This window comes from Centroberyx affinis, unplaced genomic scaffold, assembly GCF_046629955.1.
Source record: "Centroberyx affinis isolate AG114_WGS23_722 - 3 ecotype Tasmania unplaced genomic scaffold, CSIRO-AGI_Caff_v1 ptg001095l_1, whole genome shotgun sequence".
In the NCBI taxonomy this organism is placed as follows: domain Eukaryota; kingdom Metazoa; phylum Chordata; class Actinopteri; order Beryciformes; family Berycidae; genus Centroberyx; species Centroberyx affinis.
In genome coordinates this window covers 771,827-786,620 of record NW_027279640.1, presented here as the reverse complement: position 1 = coordinate 786,620, position 14,794 = coordinate 771,827, and the positions used below count along the sequence as shown (strand labels likewise).

Below are 14,794 nucleotides of genomic sequence, written 5' to 3'. Positions count from 1 at the left end.
AACACCATATAGTAGGCCTATAATCATGTTTATTATATTTGAATAAATAAATAAATAACTAAATAGTGTTTTGTAGTTGTGGTCTGTTTATGGGACATGACATTTTCACACTGCATTTTTGCATCTCACTGGAGTGCAGCAGCTTGAAGAATTGATATTTTATTACAGTAATGTTTCAGAACAGTCCAATAAGTATGTGTGAACAACTCTCATAAAAAATTGGGAACCAGAGACCCAAAGACTAACCTTTGATGTCATATCGATGACAGAGCTACAATCAATAGAAAACTGAATACATGGTGACTGTCATAGCACCCAGGGTGATTTTACAGGGATATTGACACACTTGTTGGTTCATATATGTTAGCATTGCTGTGGATAAAACTCATTTGGATGTAATCCCTCAAATAAACATATTGTGAGTAGGCTACATAAAGTCAGTCTTCCATTCATTTAAGTGAAGCAGCACCATGTTTTGGCTCTTGATGAGGAAGGAAAGTGACACCTATTGCCCCTGCAGGTCGCTCTCATCCCTGACATTACATCCACATTCCCACTATCCCACTGACAAATACGTGCCAAAGTATTTCTCATGAACAGAATGAGACTATTATGAGAAGTCTTTAAATTTTGTTGATCGTCTTTAAATTCGTCTTTAGCAGTGCACAAGTAATTACTGTTAATAAAGCAAGCTTGTTTTATATGGAAACTGGGGGAACTATGCCTCCGACCATACCTGGCATGCCTAACTCTGTGTACGCTAATATAATTTTATTGGGGAAAATCCCTACAGAGAAAACAGTCTTTTCCAAACAGCCTGGCCCTCTGGTATTTGAACGCAACAACCAGAAGAGGGCGACTGTAACTTTCGCTCTATCAGATATGACGAGTACTCCATTATTTTGTCCCTTGCAGCAGACCGTAGAAACACATTCAGCGACTCGTGCCCCAGTTACTAGCAGAGTGGATTCATTCCGACAGAAGGCGAAAGTAAATTACAGTGACGCTCTTGGTCATTATAATATCTTTGTTTTACAAGCCTTGGAAACACGTGATAGACTGGGCTCGTCAGCTACAACACCAACAGAAGAGAGTTTTCGTTCCGTTTAGACCACAAACACACAGGAGGACGACTGCTGATCAAAGTTAACGCCATCTGACATTTGATAGCTAACGTTAAGATACCTGGCTCACAAGATCACATAGCTAGCTAGCTAACTAGCTAATTCACCTGTTCTGGGGAGTTTTTCGCTCACTGGGCTACGGTAAGTGATGGTGCAGTTACCTAACTAGTAACAGCCAGCTAAGTTACCTAACCTCAGCTAATGTTAGTTGTTACCGTTAACCGTTAGATGTAATTTTTTTTGATGTAACGTCGTGACGGAGCAACTTAAATAATGGGAACACTAACGTCAGCTCAGTCGTTTACAGTCAGTAACATTATCTCTAGTCAACTCCTAACAAGCGATAGAGTAAACGTAACGTCAGTTAACCTATTTTAGCTAACGTTACGTTAACTTACGAGAGCCAGACTCTCGTCATCAGTCGGAGAGATTGATGAACCCGTTTTAACAGGCCATTGTCTTTCAATTCCTGGGTTACATTTAATAAAGTCAAGTCCCCAAATTATCGGTGGAAAAGTGGGCTTTTAACTTGCCAATTCCTATTTTGAAGTTAAGTATTGGCTACATATTACTATTTTGTCAGAATTTATCTTTTGAAGACTCTTTCTAGGCTGAATACTGAGGGCGAAATTGATAAAGTTAGCTTTAAAATAAAGCACATTTGGGAGAATACCAGCTCCTGAACTGCTCTCGCGAAGTTGAAAACTGTTGTTGAAATGACAATTCAGTCTATATCAGGCAATTACAGTAGCCCTCAAATCCGTTTTGTGTCACAAATAAAATATTTTGAAATATCTCAAAGTGCTGGCTTAGCTAATGATGCTGATATGTATAACATTACCACCAAGATGTAAAGTTATATGCCTAAATTGTGCTGTGCATGTGATGTGCCAAGATCAGTCCTTGTTTAGACAGGGTATCATAGTGTAACTTAAGCTAATTGTAACTCTTTTGTTTTCGAAGGAATGGAGAAAGCCAAACAAGATGCATTCGACAAAGCAAGACTTCAAGTGATCAAAGATGGCTATGAGAGGGCCTTTGACTGCATCAATAAGGCACTGACTGCAGATGAAGCTGGAGACAAGGCACAGGCCCTAGAGCATTACAAACAAGGGCGACAGCACCTTCTCAGGGCCATCAGTGTGCCGTCACAGGGAGAGGAGTGCGTCGGCAGCTCCTGGCAATCAGCCAGACAGATGCAGCAGAAGATGCAGGAGACCCTTAACAACATCACCACTCGTCTAGCTATACTAGAGACCAGCTCGGACCTTGGATCTGGACCTGCGTTACGCTCCAGCGGGGCGTCCGGGCCTAGCGATGCAGGCATGTCCTCAGAAACCCTTTACCCCATGCTCCCCACCAAAGAGAAGCCAGGGAGGCCAGCTCCACCAAAGTTGCTTTCTACTAATGGCCACTCAGCAGGAGCTGTAGGAGGCATGCCTGCCCTCAACACTCTGGCTCTACCTCTTTCACCTACAAGACAGCCTGCGGTTGTGAGCGAGCAGCCTCCTGCGTACTCTGCTCAGGCAGCTGATGGCCACCTGTCTATCTCCTATGGAACGGATGCAGGGGAGCTATCGTTGGTAGGCGATGAGTTCTACAGCCATACGTCCAACTCTTCACCGTCTCCTCAGAGCTTGGGCGAAGAGGGAGAGGAGCTGCTGCTTCTCCCACATGGGGTGCAGATATTCTTTGTCATGCCTGACGGTCAAGTGAGCGCTCCCTCTTACCCAGGCTACCTGCGGCTGGTGAAGTTTACTAGCGAGCGTTCGGAGACAATGCCCAACCGACCGCCAGCATTTCTGCAGGTAAGAGAACAACGAGAAGTGCTTTAAAAATGCAACAGAATGATGGTATTTCAGCACACTAAAATGTCCTCTGGTACAGTTTATATTGCTTGAAAGGGCTAGACAAGCCACCCTCATACACAGGAATGTAATAGCCTAGCTGATGCAATCAGTGCTAGGGGAATGTCATCACTGCACTATCACCAGACCTCCTCAGTCTCTCCTGTGCCCTTTAACCTGATTTTGTAAGATGTTTGCTTGGCTCATCAGACCCCTTCCACTGCGAGTCTTCAGAGGGAAGAGATAGGCTTGTTAATGATCTCTATCCATTGCCCTGTGGACTGGATCATGTGAGCGTTGACTCATTGGCCCTAATCCCTAGGGATTTCTGGTCATGATGTCATCCTGGGAAAAACCCAAATGGCATTCGTTATGGGCAGGCTGGCAGCTAGGGTTGTGTGACGACATTTTTGAAGACTAAAATTGTCAACTAGTAATGTTTCTGAAATTGTTGCAGTTCAGGTAAATTATGTACCATGCATCTGTGTCACCAGGAAAGCCTTACCCTTGCCTGCTTTTGTCTCTTGCCATGGATATTACATTTTACACAACTTGGCACTCCTCTTTGATCGACGCTACAGATAACACACCATTGACTCTTCCAGTCAGCAAGGATTAGTCTGAGAGGCACATCGGATGTCTCTGTTCTCCCAACCCCTGATGTCCTTTAGTCTATAAAAAACACCAAGACAAATTAGCCTGCACAGAGCTAGGTTTCTCCTCAGGCAGTGTACAAACCAATAGGCGTTTGATCCACTGGCATGCTTTGTAGATGTGGAGGTGATGTGTAAACACTAACTAAAACAAGTGTTAAGATAAGGAATTATATGAGGCTATGTAAGCTCAGCAGATTAGGTTTTGTTTTTAGACCAATTCAATGAGTTATCCAGGTCATTTTGAGCTATTTTGAGGTCTTCCCAGTCAGCAAAGTTGTGTTTTGGAGGTAGCCACTGTCTTGTTCTGTTAATTAAACAGCCAATCCACTGAAACTAGTGGATCATGAGTTTGAAATCTGATCCCTCCTTGGGAAATTTTCCATGTACCAAACAAACCTAGGATTGCCCCGTTGCCAGTGGGTGATATCAACGATTCACATCCACAATGCAAGTAATTATCTTAACCTTTCTTAGCTCGTCATGCTCCATAATCCTGTTAGACGTGCAGCAGTCAGAGGGAGAGAAAGTGTCCTCTGGTTTGGCTTCCCTCAGACAGTTCACTGTGTTGCATTAACCAGAGCTATCATTAGAAATGTCAGACTAGTCATTTTCAAGGTTATCTTTGAAATGGCCCTAGACCTTAGCAAGTTCTCTCTGCAGAGCTCTCCTCCTCTAATGCATGTGACTTCCCTGCAAATGCAGCCATCATCATACATCACTGAATGGCAGGGCATATGTTTTAGGAATAAAAAATATTTACAGTTGAGTCAGGAAGTATTTAGCAATTGGTTTACTTGTGTCATACATCTGCCTTCTCATTAGTGCTGAAATGATTAGTCAATCAATTAGGTGATCAACATAAAATTAATTGATTATATATATCGAATTGTTTTAGTCATTTATCAAGTAAAAATACCAAACATTTGCTAGTTACAGCTTCACAGTGCTTCCTTTTCTCAGGTTCATATCATTATAAAATGAATACTTTGGGTGTAAGTAAGCAATTGTCAGACATCACTTTTGGCTCTGGTGACTTGTGATGGCCATTTGTCATTATTTTTGACATTTTATAGACTAATTGAATAATCATTCATTCATCTAAAAAAATAATCAATACATTAATCGATAACAAAAATAGTTGTTAGTCGCAGCTGTATACTACTCATTATGACATATTTCTAGTTATGCATTTTATTTTCTATGTTTTTCTTTTTACTTTTCCTACTGACAGGTGTGTGACTGGTTGTACCCTCTCATGGCCATGGACTCTCCGGTGTTGCTGTGTAACACCGGGGTGTTTATGTTCCCCGACATGATGGCTCCGGCTCCAGGCTACTATGTGGGAGTGGTTCTGTCCTCCGAGCTGCCTGCTGCAGACAGAGAGCTGTTCCAGGACCTGCTGTCCCAGATGACAGACCTCAGGGTTCAGGTGAGCGCTGTGCAATCACTGCTGTGACAGCCTGAGACACGTATCTGACATACTTGTGGGAATAAATGCTAGCGTGGCTTCTGAGGTTTTGTTTGTAGCAGTTACTTGTAACTTAATGCTACATATTTTTTGTACTAGTTTTCTCACTGACCACCTCATGATTGCAGGATGCTCAGAAAAATTGCGTTGTCAAATAGATTTCTATTGAGGACCAAATTGTTTTTTCACAAAGCATTGTTAGAAAATACCTTTTCACAAATCCGCTTGTGCCTTTGGGGGGGGCATATAGCTATTCTAGGGGAGTGAGACTGTGAAGTGGCCCAGCTCTGCCCCTATTGGTAGTTTCAGGCATGTGATAATGACCTCATCTTTGTTTTTGATGAACCTGTCACTTGTTAAAGTGGAATAGCACTGATAATCAGAGTTTATTCTTTGAAAGCTGATAATCTCAATTCATTAGTCTGATTGGTTCATAATAATATTAATGCAATGCTACAATATCTAGTCATCAACTGTTTATGTAGACTACACAATTATTAATCCTGTCCCTCTAGAAAAAAAGTGGTTACAGTTGTTGCTTAGTCAACTCTTATAGGCCTTGAACTCAGTGGATTTGAAGGACTTTTCAGTGTTTTGGTCTGGCATAAAACTCTTGTACCTGCTTACTTCCAAGCTGGCACGCCTCTCAAAGTAACCCCTGCCTCAGCATTGCAGGGATTTGAAATAGGCAGGTGAGGAGAATTAATGAGTCCTAATGCTCTTATCCTCAGCAGTTAGAACAGAATGTCAGAGCTCCGACTCAAAGACAAGTGCCAATTCCGGCCATGATGGTGGTAGAGACACTGACTCCGATCGATACCAAACAAGGTCCTCTCTAATATATGTAGTCCTATTGCCAGGCTAGTCATCTTCTCTCATGGAGCACCCACTGACTGTAAGCAAGTACGCACTTTTGTATTGCTTTCATATCTGGGATTAACTGATTTGTATGGGCTTAACAAATGATTTTAGAATAGTAGGGGTTTTCAGTACAAAGGGAGACTGTTTTCTGATGGCACGGAGACATTTTAAAATGGATAATAGCATTCTCTTTGTGACCAACAAATCTTGCATTTTAATGAGCGGCACAAAATAATGAGAGGAGGTATTGTGTGACCAGGGGGTTACTTGGAGGCAAGCATCTGAATGGGGATCTGTACACCCTGCAGAAAGTGGCTGACAAGCTGTACAAAGACTTTGCCCATTTGTGACTGAAAAGCTGTTTTCCTTATCATCAGCCCACACTGTCTGTCTGCGTCTCACACTAGCTAACCAATGTGCCTATATGATCAGGCCCCAGATGAAGCGGCAGACACCATTAATCTCAGTCAGAAGGTGCCCATCGCCCCGACCGAGGAGACCGCTCCAGCTACAGCCGAGGGGGAGGAGGAGGAGAAACTGCCTGAGTGGAGTGAAAAGGTGGCAAATGGCATCCTGACAGGTGAGCCCACATCATTAACCTTGGAAATCCTTGTGGAGTTTGTGGTGGTGTCAGTATGGACAGTGGTTGGTTTTTGGCTTGTGACCCCTTAAAACGAAGCACTCGACCCCTCGTCACAAGCGTGTTCAACCAAAGTTCAACTGAAGAATTAATTTGATTCACTGTCAGTGGAGGCCTAGAGGCTACAATCTATTCAGTATTTCACAAGAACAAAAATTACAGAAAAATCTGAAAAAAATAGACATGATAATAAATTTGTATAGTAGAAATATGCATTTTTCATATCCCATAAATCATCTCATGACCCCCTCCCCCAAAATGATCTTGCTACCTCCTGGCGGTCCTGACCCCCAGGTTGAGAACCACTGAGTTAGGAGATAGTTGAGAATATTTGTGATCAGTCTTTGGTCAGTATCAGAATTACTGGATTTACAAGGCTATAAAAAGCCAAGGTGTGACTGTTCTTGTGTAACTGTGTTGTCCTCACAGGTGCGTCCTGGCTCAGCTGGGGCCTGGTGAAGGGAGCCGAGTTCACAGGCAAGGCCATTCACAAGGGGGCGTCTAAACTCAGGGACCACATAACCCCAGAGGACAAGCCCACCCATGTCAGCCCCACCGTCACCAAAGGCCTCCATGTGGCCAAGCAAGCCACCGGAGGAGCTGTCAAAGTCAGCCAGATTCTAGGTGAAGAAGTCATCCCCAGTCTGCTTGTTTTAGTGACCTTTTAGTGGATATCTGGCAGTAAATCTCTAACTGAATAACCCTGTGTCACTGCAGTGGACGGGGTGTGTACTGTTGCTGGCTGTGTGGGTCGGGAGTTAGCGCCACACGTGAAAAAACATGGAGGCAAGCTGATCCCAGAATCTCTGAAGAAGGACAAGGATGGGCGCTCCAACATAGATGGAGCCATGGTGGTGGCTGCCAGTGGAGTACAAGGTACACTTTCATATTTCATTCATTAAGAGTAAGTTGGCTATAAGAAAAGTACTAAAATGTGCTTAAGCTATGTATTTTGATGCACAGGATTTGCAACCATGTGGACTGGCTTGGAAGTAGCAGCAAAGAACATAACTACAAGTGTAGCATCAGAGACGGTCACCACCGTAAAACATAAGTAAGTTGTTTTTTCTTTGAACTCAATGTGTCACTTGCTTAAATGTTAATTAAACACTGCTTGCTAGACAGGTTTTTGTTGTGTATCTTGCAAATGCTTACTTGCATTATACAAGCAAAAACAAACATGCACTTAACATTTTCCTCTTCCACTTACTTTACAGATTTAGGGGTCTACAAAAAGCCTTAGACCCGCCTAATGAGAAGACATGTATTTTTTCTTAATTAAACACACTTAATTAACCCTTTACACTACTAATCAATAGCATGACCTTAGCCTCTTTGTTGGGATGAATAGGCTCTTGCACTGTAGAGTAATTTCTGCTGTGTCAATTCACCTCCTTACCCTTTCTTGCAACACAGATGCTTATGTTGCTTTTACTGTTTTCTCCCAGTGTTTCACACTTAACAATATTTCTGTCCTGCCTGAACTTAAAGCCTTATCATATCCAATGAATTTGTGCTAAGCGTTCCAATGAGGAGTAAATTACCCCCACAATGCAATTAACTACATATTTCTAAATTGCTGTGGACAAAAGCGTTGATTACAGATCTATTTCTGGCAGTCAGAAAATTCTTAATTTCAACGTACACTGCATGGGTTTGATCCTCGCAATGAAATTCACGTTCAGCATGTCATCTTCGCCAATCCTAGCACTCCGTGATAACTGTCCCAACCTCCTCTGTCTCTCGTCTCTTGCTCTGCCCTCTCACCCAATCTGAACTCTTGATGAAGGTATGGGGCGGCGGTGGGCCAAGCCACAGACCACGCTGTCAACTCCGCCATTAACGTGGGCGTCACCGCTTTCAATATCGACAACCTGGGGCTCAAAGCTGTGGTGAAAAGGACCGGCAGGCAAACGGCGCAGGCCATTTTGGAAGATTACAAGCTTCAGGAAAAACCAGAGAAGGGGAACCAAGTGGAGAAATATGAGAAGTAGCCTGTGGTGCCCTCCCTCCCTCCCTCCCTCAGCAGCGCCTTAACACATAATTTGTATTCTTATATCAAATAAATCTATATTTAATATGCTTTATTTATGATACATGTTTTATATTTACAAGACGACTACTGTTATTTGCATATCTCATAGTTTGATACAGCTCTTACGCACTTTAATCTTTTCAAGGAGTGGTACATAAGATGAACCTAGATGTAGAGGAACTGCAGTGGAATCATTATGTACATTCACTTGGGTTATATATTGATACAGATATTATAAAATGATTGTGTATATTGATTGTTTGACCTATGATTTTGTATCATCGGTATTGAAGAAGACTGTAATTTTGTGATCTTAGAATTATAAGGTTCTCTCTGCCTTCAGGATAGTTCTGAGATATTGAGCTTCAAAGTTTTCAGCATCCATTGAGTTAAATGGAGATGGGTCCTTTTTGTTTTAGAAATTACAGACTCAAAAATTATTTAAATTATTTTCAAAAAATAACACCACACATATGTCAACAGGCACTCATAGAATAGGTTCATGCGACTAACTCAGTTTTGACAAAAAGATCAGATAGAACCTTATAATACCAAGGTCACGATTTCCCTATGCTGTTTATAGTAAGAAAGCATCGGACGTTTTTTGACTGGACCCTGAAAACCTTACTAATACTCCAAAAAAGCATTTATCTAAGTTCTGGTTTTCTTTATCCCTTTTAGGGTAAGTGCAATTCATCTACTTTGAAAGAATGTTGGGAAAAAAAATAAGACCTGTATATCACCATCTGAAGATATAATTGTTTCAGACAGAACAGATCCGTTTTTGCCCTATGATATTTAACAGGAAAATAAATCACTCACTGCTGCTCACTGTGCCTGCAACTGTCAAATGATATGCAAAAGTGAAATGTTTTGTAAAACTGAAGCTGGACAATTTGTAGCCTATTTTGCATTTTCTTTTAACCTTCATTATGATGTGGGATTGTGACACTGTAACAGCTTGCAAAAGATGTAATTATTATGGACAGCTTTTCTCAATGAGGGTTACCAAAGAGTTAATCCCTCTTGACTGCAAGTCTGAGGAGTCCAAAAGTGCTTTTTTCTAACATATTAATTAATGTCTACCTGCTACAATCTGCAGTGCTGCCCTGTTGTACATTTTAATATCTGTTGTAGCCACATATTTTCAAGATGCAACATTAATTCCCATTGTGGTGTTTAAATATGTTCTGCTTTGTTGATGTTTGTAATCTTATAAAATATATAAAAATGTAGTTTTTAACATTGTGATGTATGGACAATATTTTTTTGAGATGTGATGCAAACACAAAAAAAAAGTTTCCAAGCCAGCTAATCTTACTTTGTAAGTGTTTTTGAGTGAGGTGGTTCTGGTTTGTCTTTAACTGTTTTTAAACACCAGCTTTAAACTCTCAGCAGATGATTGTAATTTTGCTTATGTACTTCTGTAGTTGTATGTAGACGATTACTTTCACAACTGACATATTAAAAGGAATTCTGACAAAATAAAACTTGAAGAAATGGCAGTATTTTTGAACAGATGAATAGGGGATGAGGCGTCTGTTTTAATGAAGTGTGGATCGGATGGATTTGATCTGGACAACTTGCCCATCTGCAGCTTTAGTCTGCTAGAGCAGCTGTTCAAATGAAATGAATACAGTAAACACAATATCAATGCATTTATCGTGGATCTATCAGCTTCATACCGCCACCTAGTGGCCATAGTGTGATGTACAAATAGATGACATGTTTATTATCACAAACTCCCATCAGCTTTGAGGAAATGTTTTTATCTAGAAATAAATTCTGAAAATATTTATTTGAAGCATTGAAGCAGCCACCATACATACTATCAAAACTTATTTACACCAACATACATGTTTATTTGAACAAATGGAGGCCTTATCTGCTGCCTGTTATCTGCTACTTTCCATAAGTCCATTATTCATAATTTTTGGCAGATAATCGTATTAAAGAACAAAAATGACATGGTATTCCGACCAAATAAAGAACAGTTCTCCAATCACTGACATGACTAACACTACCCTATTATGTAATACCCTTTATGGATTGGCTATTTTTAAAACAGACTCATGGAAAATACAATAAAATATGACCTATGATGACTTACCCTAGGAAATTATAGAGATGCAGAACAACCAGAACTCTTGCCTATTATTGGCTAGAGATTAAAGATGTGCTCACATGACACTTATCACAATCAAAGAAGCTGAGTAAAAAAAAAAACAAGTCATGCTATTGGAAATGCCATCATCAACTTTTTAGAGACAACAGTATACATACTTTTGTAAATTACTGAGAAAAGCAGGAAAAAATAACACAACAAAGATAAATGCATGTACAATATTTATTAACTGGTCTTACTAACTGCAGCTACACTGCAAATCAGATTTAACAGGCTATGTCATCAGGAATTCTCTATACATTTGAATTACTCTGTCAGCCATAACCGAGAAGATACCATACCATATACCGTCATCTCCTTGCATCATTTAGATTGTACCCATTTAAACTAATGGCATGGTACTCTATGTAGACTTCCCTAACCAAATCACAAAATCAATAGGGCTCCACTTCAATAATGTATGTGAGAGAATGTCAACAAAGAAAACTGTACCACCCTCCTATATCCATCTCTCAAAATGCCTTATAGACCAAGATCAAATTATATCAAAACAAATCAAATAAATCAATATCCGTAAACATTCTGTTTCTTTAATATTTGTGACAATATTTGGCCGATCAAAACTGCTTGGACTTTGCGTAAGGAGAAGGAACAGTGTTTTCAACAGCAGCATCAGGGAAGCACAAGTTGTCATTCGTATCTAAAAGCAAATCCAGCCAAAAGGGGCTGACTGTGTCCTGCAGACTGTTAGTCCAGGGGCTACTACTGCAGAGGCTGCTCTCCTGGAGGGGCCCTGAGACACACACAGCGTCTGACACCGACTGACCAAACCTCTCAGATGTTGCATTAAAACTTATAGTTGTACCCTGAAACATCAACGATGGAACAAGCGGTTGATTTATAACATCTACTGGTGGGATATTTTCATTTAGGCCAGCTAGAGGAGAATGAACCTGGCTTTGCTCTACTGGGGCTATGATGACATTCATTACAGCAGTCTGGTCAGGAAAATTCACTGGTGGGAGAGCAACAGGGTTTTCCAGGCCTGGAGCGGCATCCCATATCTCTAGTGTTGCAACACGGCTTGAGGATGGGTCCAGTCCCGCCTCTGGTAGGACAGTCTGGCTGATCACTGCCGATATAAAGGCCGTGGAGGAGAGGCACGGAAACGCTGAGGACGGGTTCATCCAGTTATTTTCCACTGACTGAAATGAGGCAGCTAGGGATTGATCCTGGCACACTGGCAGCATCTGTCCCCGGGGAACGGACGATTTGTCCAAAAGTATCGGCAGGGCATGGACTGCGGTCAGGCCTTCAACTGGAGGAGGAGCTTGGTCCATCATCAGAGGATTGCTTACTGTGACGGACGGCTGATTTACTTGTTCAGAGCCCTTGTGCCGAGTACATCTCCTCGAAACATGAGCTGGAATTAAATTTGTTAAAATACTCACATACTTTGGAAATAGTTATCATAGGAAATACAGTATCTAGAGTAGAAAATAATAATACCCTTAGTTGACTTCTTAGCAGCTGGCTTTGCTCTCTGTGAGATGTTCCTCTTTAGCCTCACTGTCCGCCTAGGCCTATAGATGAATGAAAAACATAAATGTAATTCATTAGCACTGTATCTGAGGCAAGAAATATTATACTCTGCACTTCATATAAAAACCTAAGAATTGACTCCATCAGTGAGTCTAATTCTATAGATACGATACCGTTTCTTTGATGGTTTGCTTGTTTTTTTCCATGAGCCCTTCATATTCTCCTCTACTGCTTTATGAACCTGCAGCAAAAACAACAACAGTGAACAAAATTCAAAGTGATGAAAACTGTCACAGCAAAAGTTTGGCTCTGCATGCAATTAAAACGAAAACCATGCAGGAGACCTACTTTAGACAGAGTGTCCGGAGGCAGAGTCTGCTTCAGGTAGCTCATGTACTTGGCAGTGAGCTCCAGTGTGGTCGCTGTGTCTAACTGACCGCTGACGAAGGGCAGGAGGTCACACAAGCGCCGACAAGATGTTCGAATTTGAAGCCTGGGAAAACAAACCACAGACTCTTCTAAAACACAGGTTCAATATCTGAATGCAAGTCTACTAAAGCTGGTGAATAATATGTACAGTGAGGATAGAATGAGCAACAAAGCCATAATATAATAATATAATAGTTATTAACATTTTGTTTGAAACTCACATTTGGGAGGATACTTAATATTATTGTGATATTATATATAAATGTTTTATATTTTTAATATTTGAGGCCAAGTTTCCAGAGGCTTTAAGGCCAAGTCACTTTTCACATTACTTCAGATACCATCAATGTGCTTCCTTTTTTCAAACTAACTAACAAATAAGTTAATGATTTGAATTGATTGAATTCAGGCAGTGCCGACCTCCGTTTCTGTTCCTTGCGAGAATGAAGAGCAGCCTGGAGCCCACCGGCTGTTTCATGTGAAGGTTCACTAGGTCCATCTTCATGCTCTAGCCCAGACCTGAAGGGAAACAGAGACCTGAATAAGCCTATAGCACACTGGAATATCTCCTTTATAATCTAGACAGTTGATTTCCTTATCTAGGGTTAAATCAATCAATGTAGATCTTCTCTTACTGTTCAGGTGCTGATGCCTCAAATGATTTGATTGTAGGATGATTTAGATGTATCTTGCTCCCAGGTTTGTCTAAAAAGAAATGTGGTTAAACTCCATATCATTCTCCATAGCTCCTGAGCCTTTCAGATATTGCTACACGGCCCAAATATTCACTGAAAGCTTGGAGGATTGGTCTTTGCATGGTGGAGACTGGCTTAGCTCTGTGACCATGTGTTCACAAACCATTAAAAGGAAAAATTTAGTTTAAAAGAGAATTTCACTGTGATATTGGATTGTTTATTCTGGATGTGTGAAGATGAATAAATCTCTGCCAAAACTAGAAATGAGAGCCAAAGCTCTTGTAATGATGCCATTAACAGACAAATTGATGGAGCTGATGGACTCTTGGACCTACTTTACTGTCAGTGAGTGTGAGATTGATTTTTCAGTCACGTTGACAGAGAGATTGCGTGAGGATACAGCTCATTTTCTGCTTTGAAACTGTTAAAAGTAAAGTAAGCACATTTAGATGTAAAAAATAATTTCAACTAATGACACTATGAGCCCATAAAGTCAGTCTCCAATTCATTTTCAACAAAGCAGTTTTTTTCTTTTGACATCACAAGTTCAAAAAATTGATGGATAAGATCAAAGATTAATTTCCTCTCTTGGGTGGATTTTAAATCTAGTTTATCTGCACATTTGAATGCACAGTAGATGCCAGTCATGTGATCTACTAAACTCGTTGTATTTGATATTGTAGCTCAGTAGCTGAATCTGCTGACTCCTAATATGTTACATAATACATTAGGCTACTTCCTCCTACTGTCATTCTCCATGCATCCTGACATGCAGACTGTAAGCTTACAGGTTGAACAATGGTAAGAAAAGTTACATGTAGGCTAATGGGATTACACGAATCTAATTAAAACAAATGGTAGCTGCAATTCATTAGTTTGAGAAAAAACAATTAAGAATCTTTATGAAAAATAGGAATACAGATATTAAATTTATCATAAATATGCTTGAAGGTATAGGTAAAAGTCGTCGACTGTGAAATTATGAATGCCATAACAATACTATTCAAATTACAGTCGGTATATTTTGCATTTAGCCTAATTTCAAATTCTGCAAAGTAGACTACATTTTTCCCCTGAGCCTTTCATATTCTTCTGTAGGCTACTTTCATACTTTACTTTGCAAGCAAAGCAATTCAAATTTAAGTCAGAGAAAGTTTCTGATTTTTCGAAATCAGCTGCATTAGGTAAGTGGCTCCAACTGTAGTCAGGTTTAGTCATCATTTTGAAAGTAACCTCCTCAACCTTGAAGGTAAATGGATTGTGCCTTCAGCCGGCCAGCTGGACAAAAGCCCTATAATAACTTATAGTGATTGTTTTCCTAGAGTTTAATAGATTCAGGTGTAAAGACTGTGATAGCCACATCGGTTAGGAT

At 40.6% G+C, this 14,794-nt stretch overlaps 1 protein-coding gene across 2 annotated transcripts; it reads left to right on the top strand.

Annotated features, from left to right (window-relative positions):
• Nucleotides 1-986: 986 nt before the first annotated feature.
• On the top strand, nt 987-10,096 carry spartb (spartin b). Of its 2 annotated transcripts, none has more exons than XM_071523606.1 (8): nt 987-1,265; nt 2,088-2,932; nt 4,859-5,056; nt 6,389-6,536; nt 7,026-7,220; nt 7,314-7,472; nt 7,560-7,650; nt 8,386-10,096. In XM_071523606.1, exons 2-8 carry the CDS (start codon nt 2,090-2,092, stop codon nt 8,588-8,590), a joined length of 1,839 nt encoding a protein of 612 aa, XP_071379707.1. In that variant the 5' UTR covers nt 987-1,265; nt 2,088-2,089; the 3' UTR covers nt 8,591-10,096. The 2 variants fall into 2 exon arrangements, with proteins under 2 accessions (XP_071379707.1, XP_071379708.1); XM_071523607.1 differs by having other exon boundaries at nt 7,814-8,495.
• Nucleotides 10,097-14,794: the final 4,698 nt, after the last annotated feature.

Bases quoted from the DNA above. Each gene is read 5' to 3' on its own strand.
- spartb (XM_071523606.1), top strand. From the start codon at position 2,090: ATGGAGAAAGCCAAACAAGATGCATTCGACAAAGCAAGACTTCAAGTG. The intron at 6,537-7,025 runs GTGAGCCCACAT...TTGTCCTCACAG, and splicing joins GGCAAATGGCATCCTGACAG to GTGCGTCCTGGCTCAGCTGG. The intron at 7,473-7,559 runs GTACACTTTCAT...TTTGATGCACAG, and splicing joins GGCTGCCAGTGGAGTACAAG to GATTTGCAACCATGTGGACT.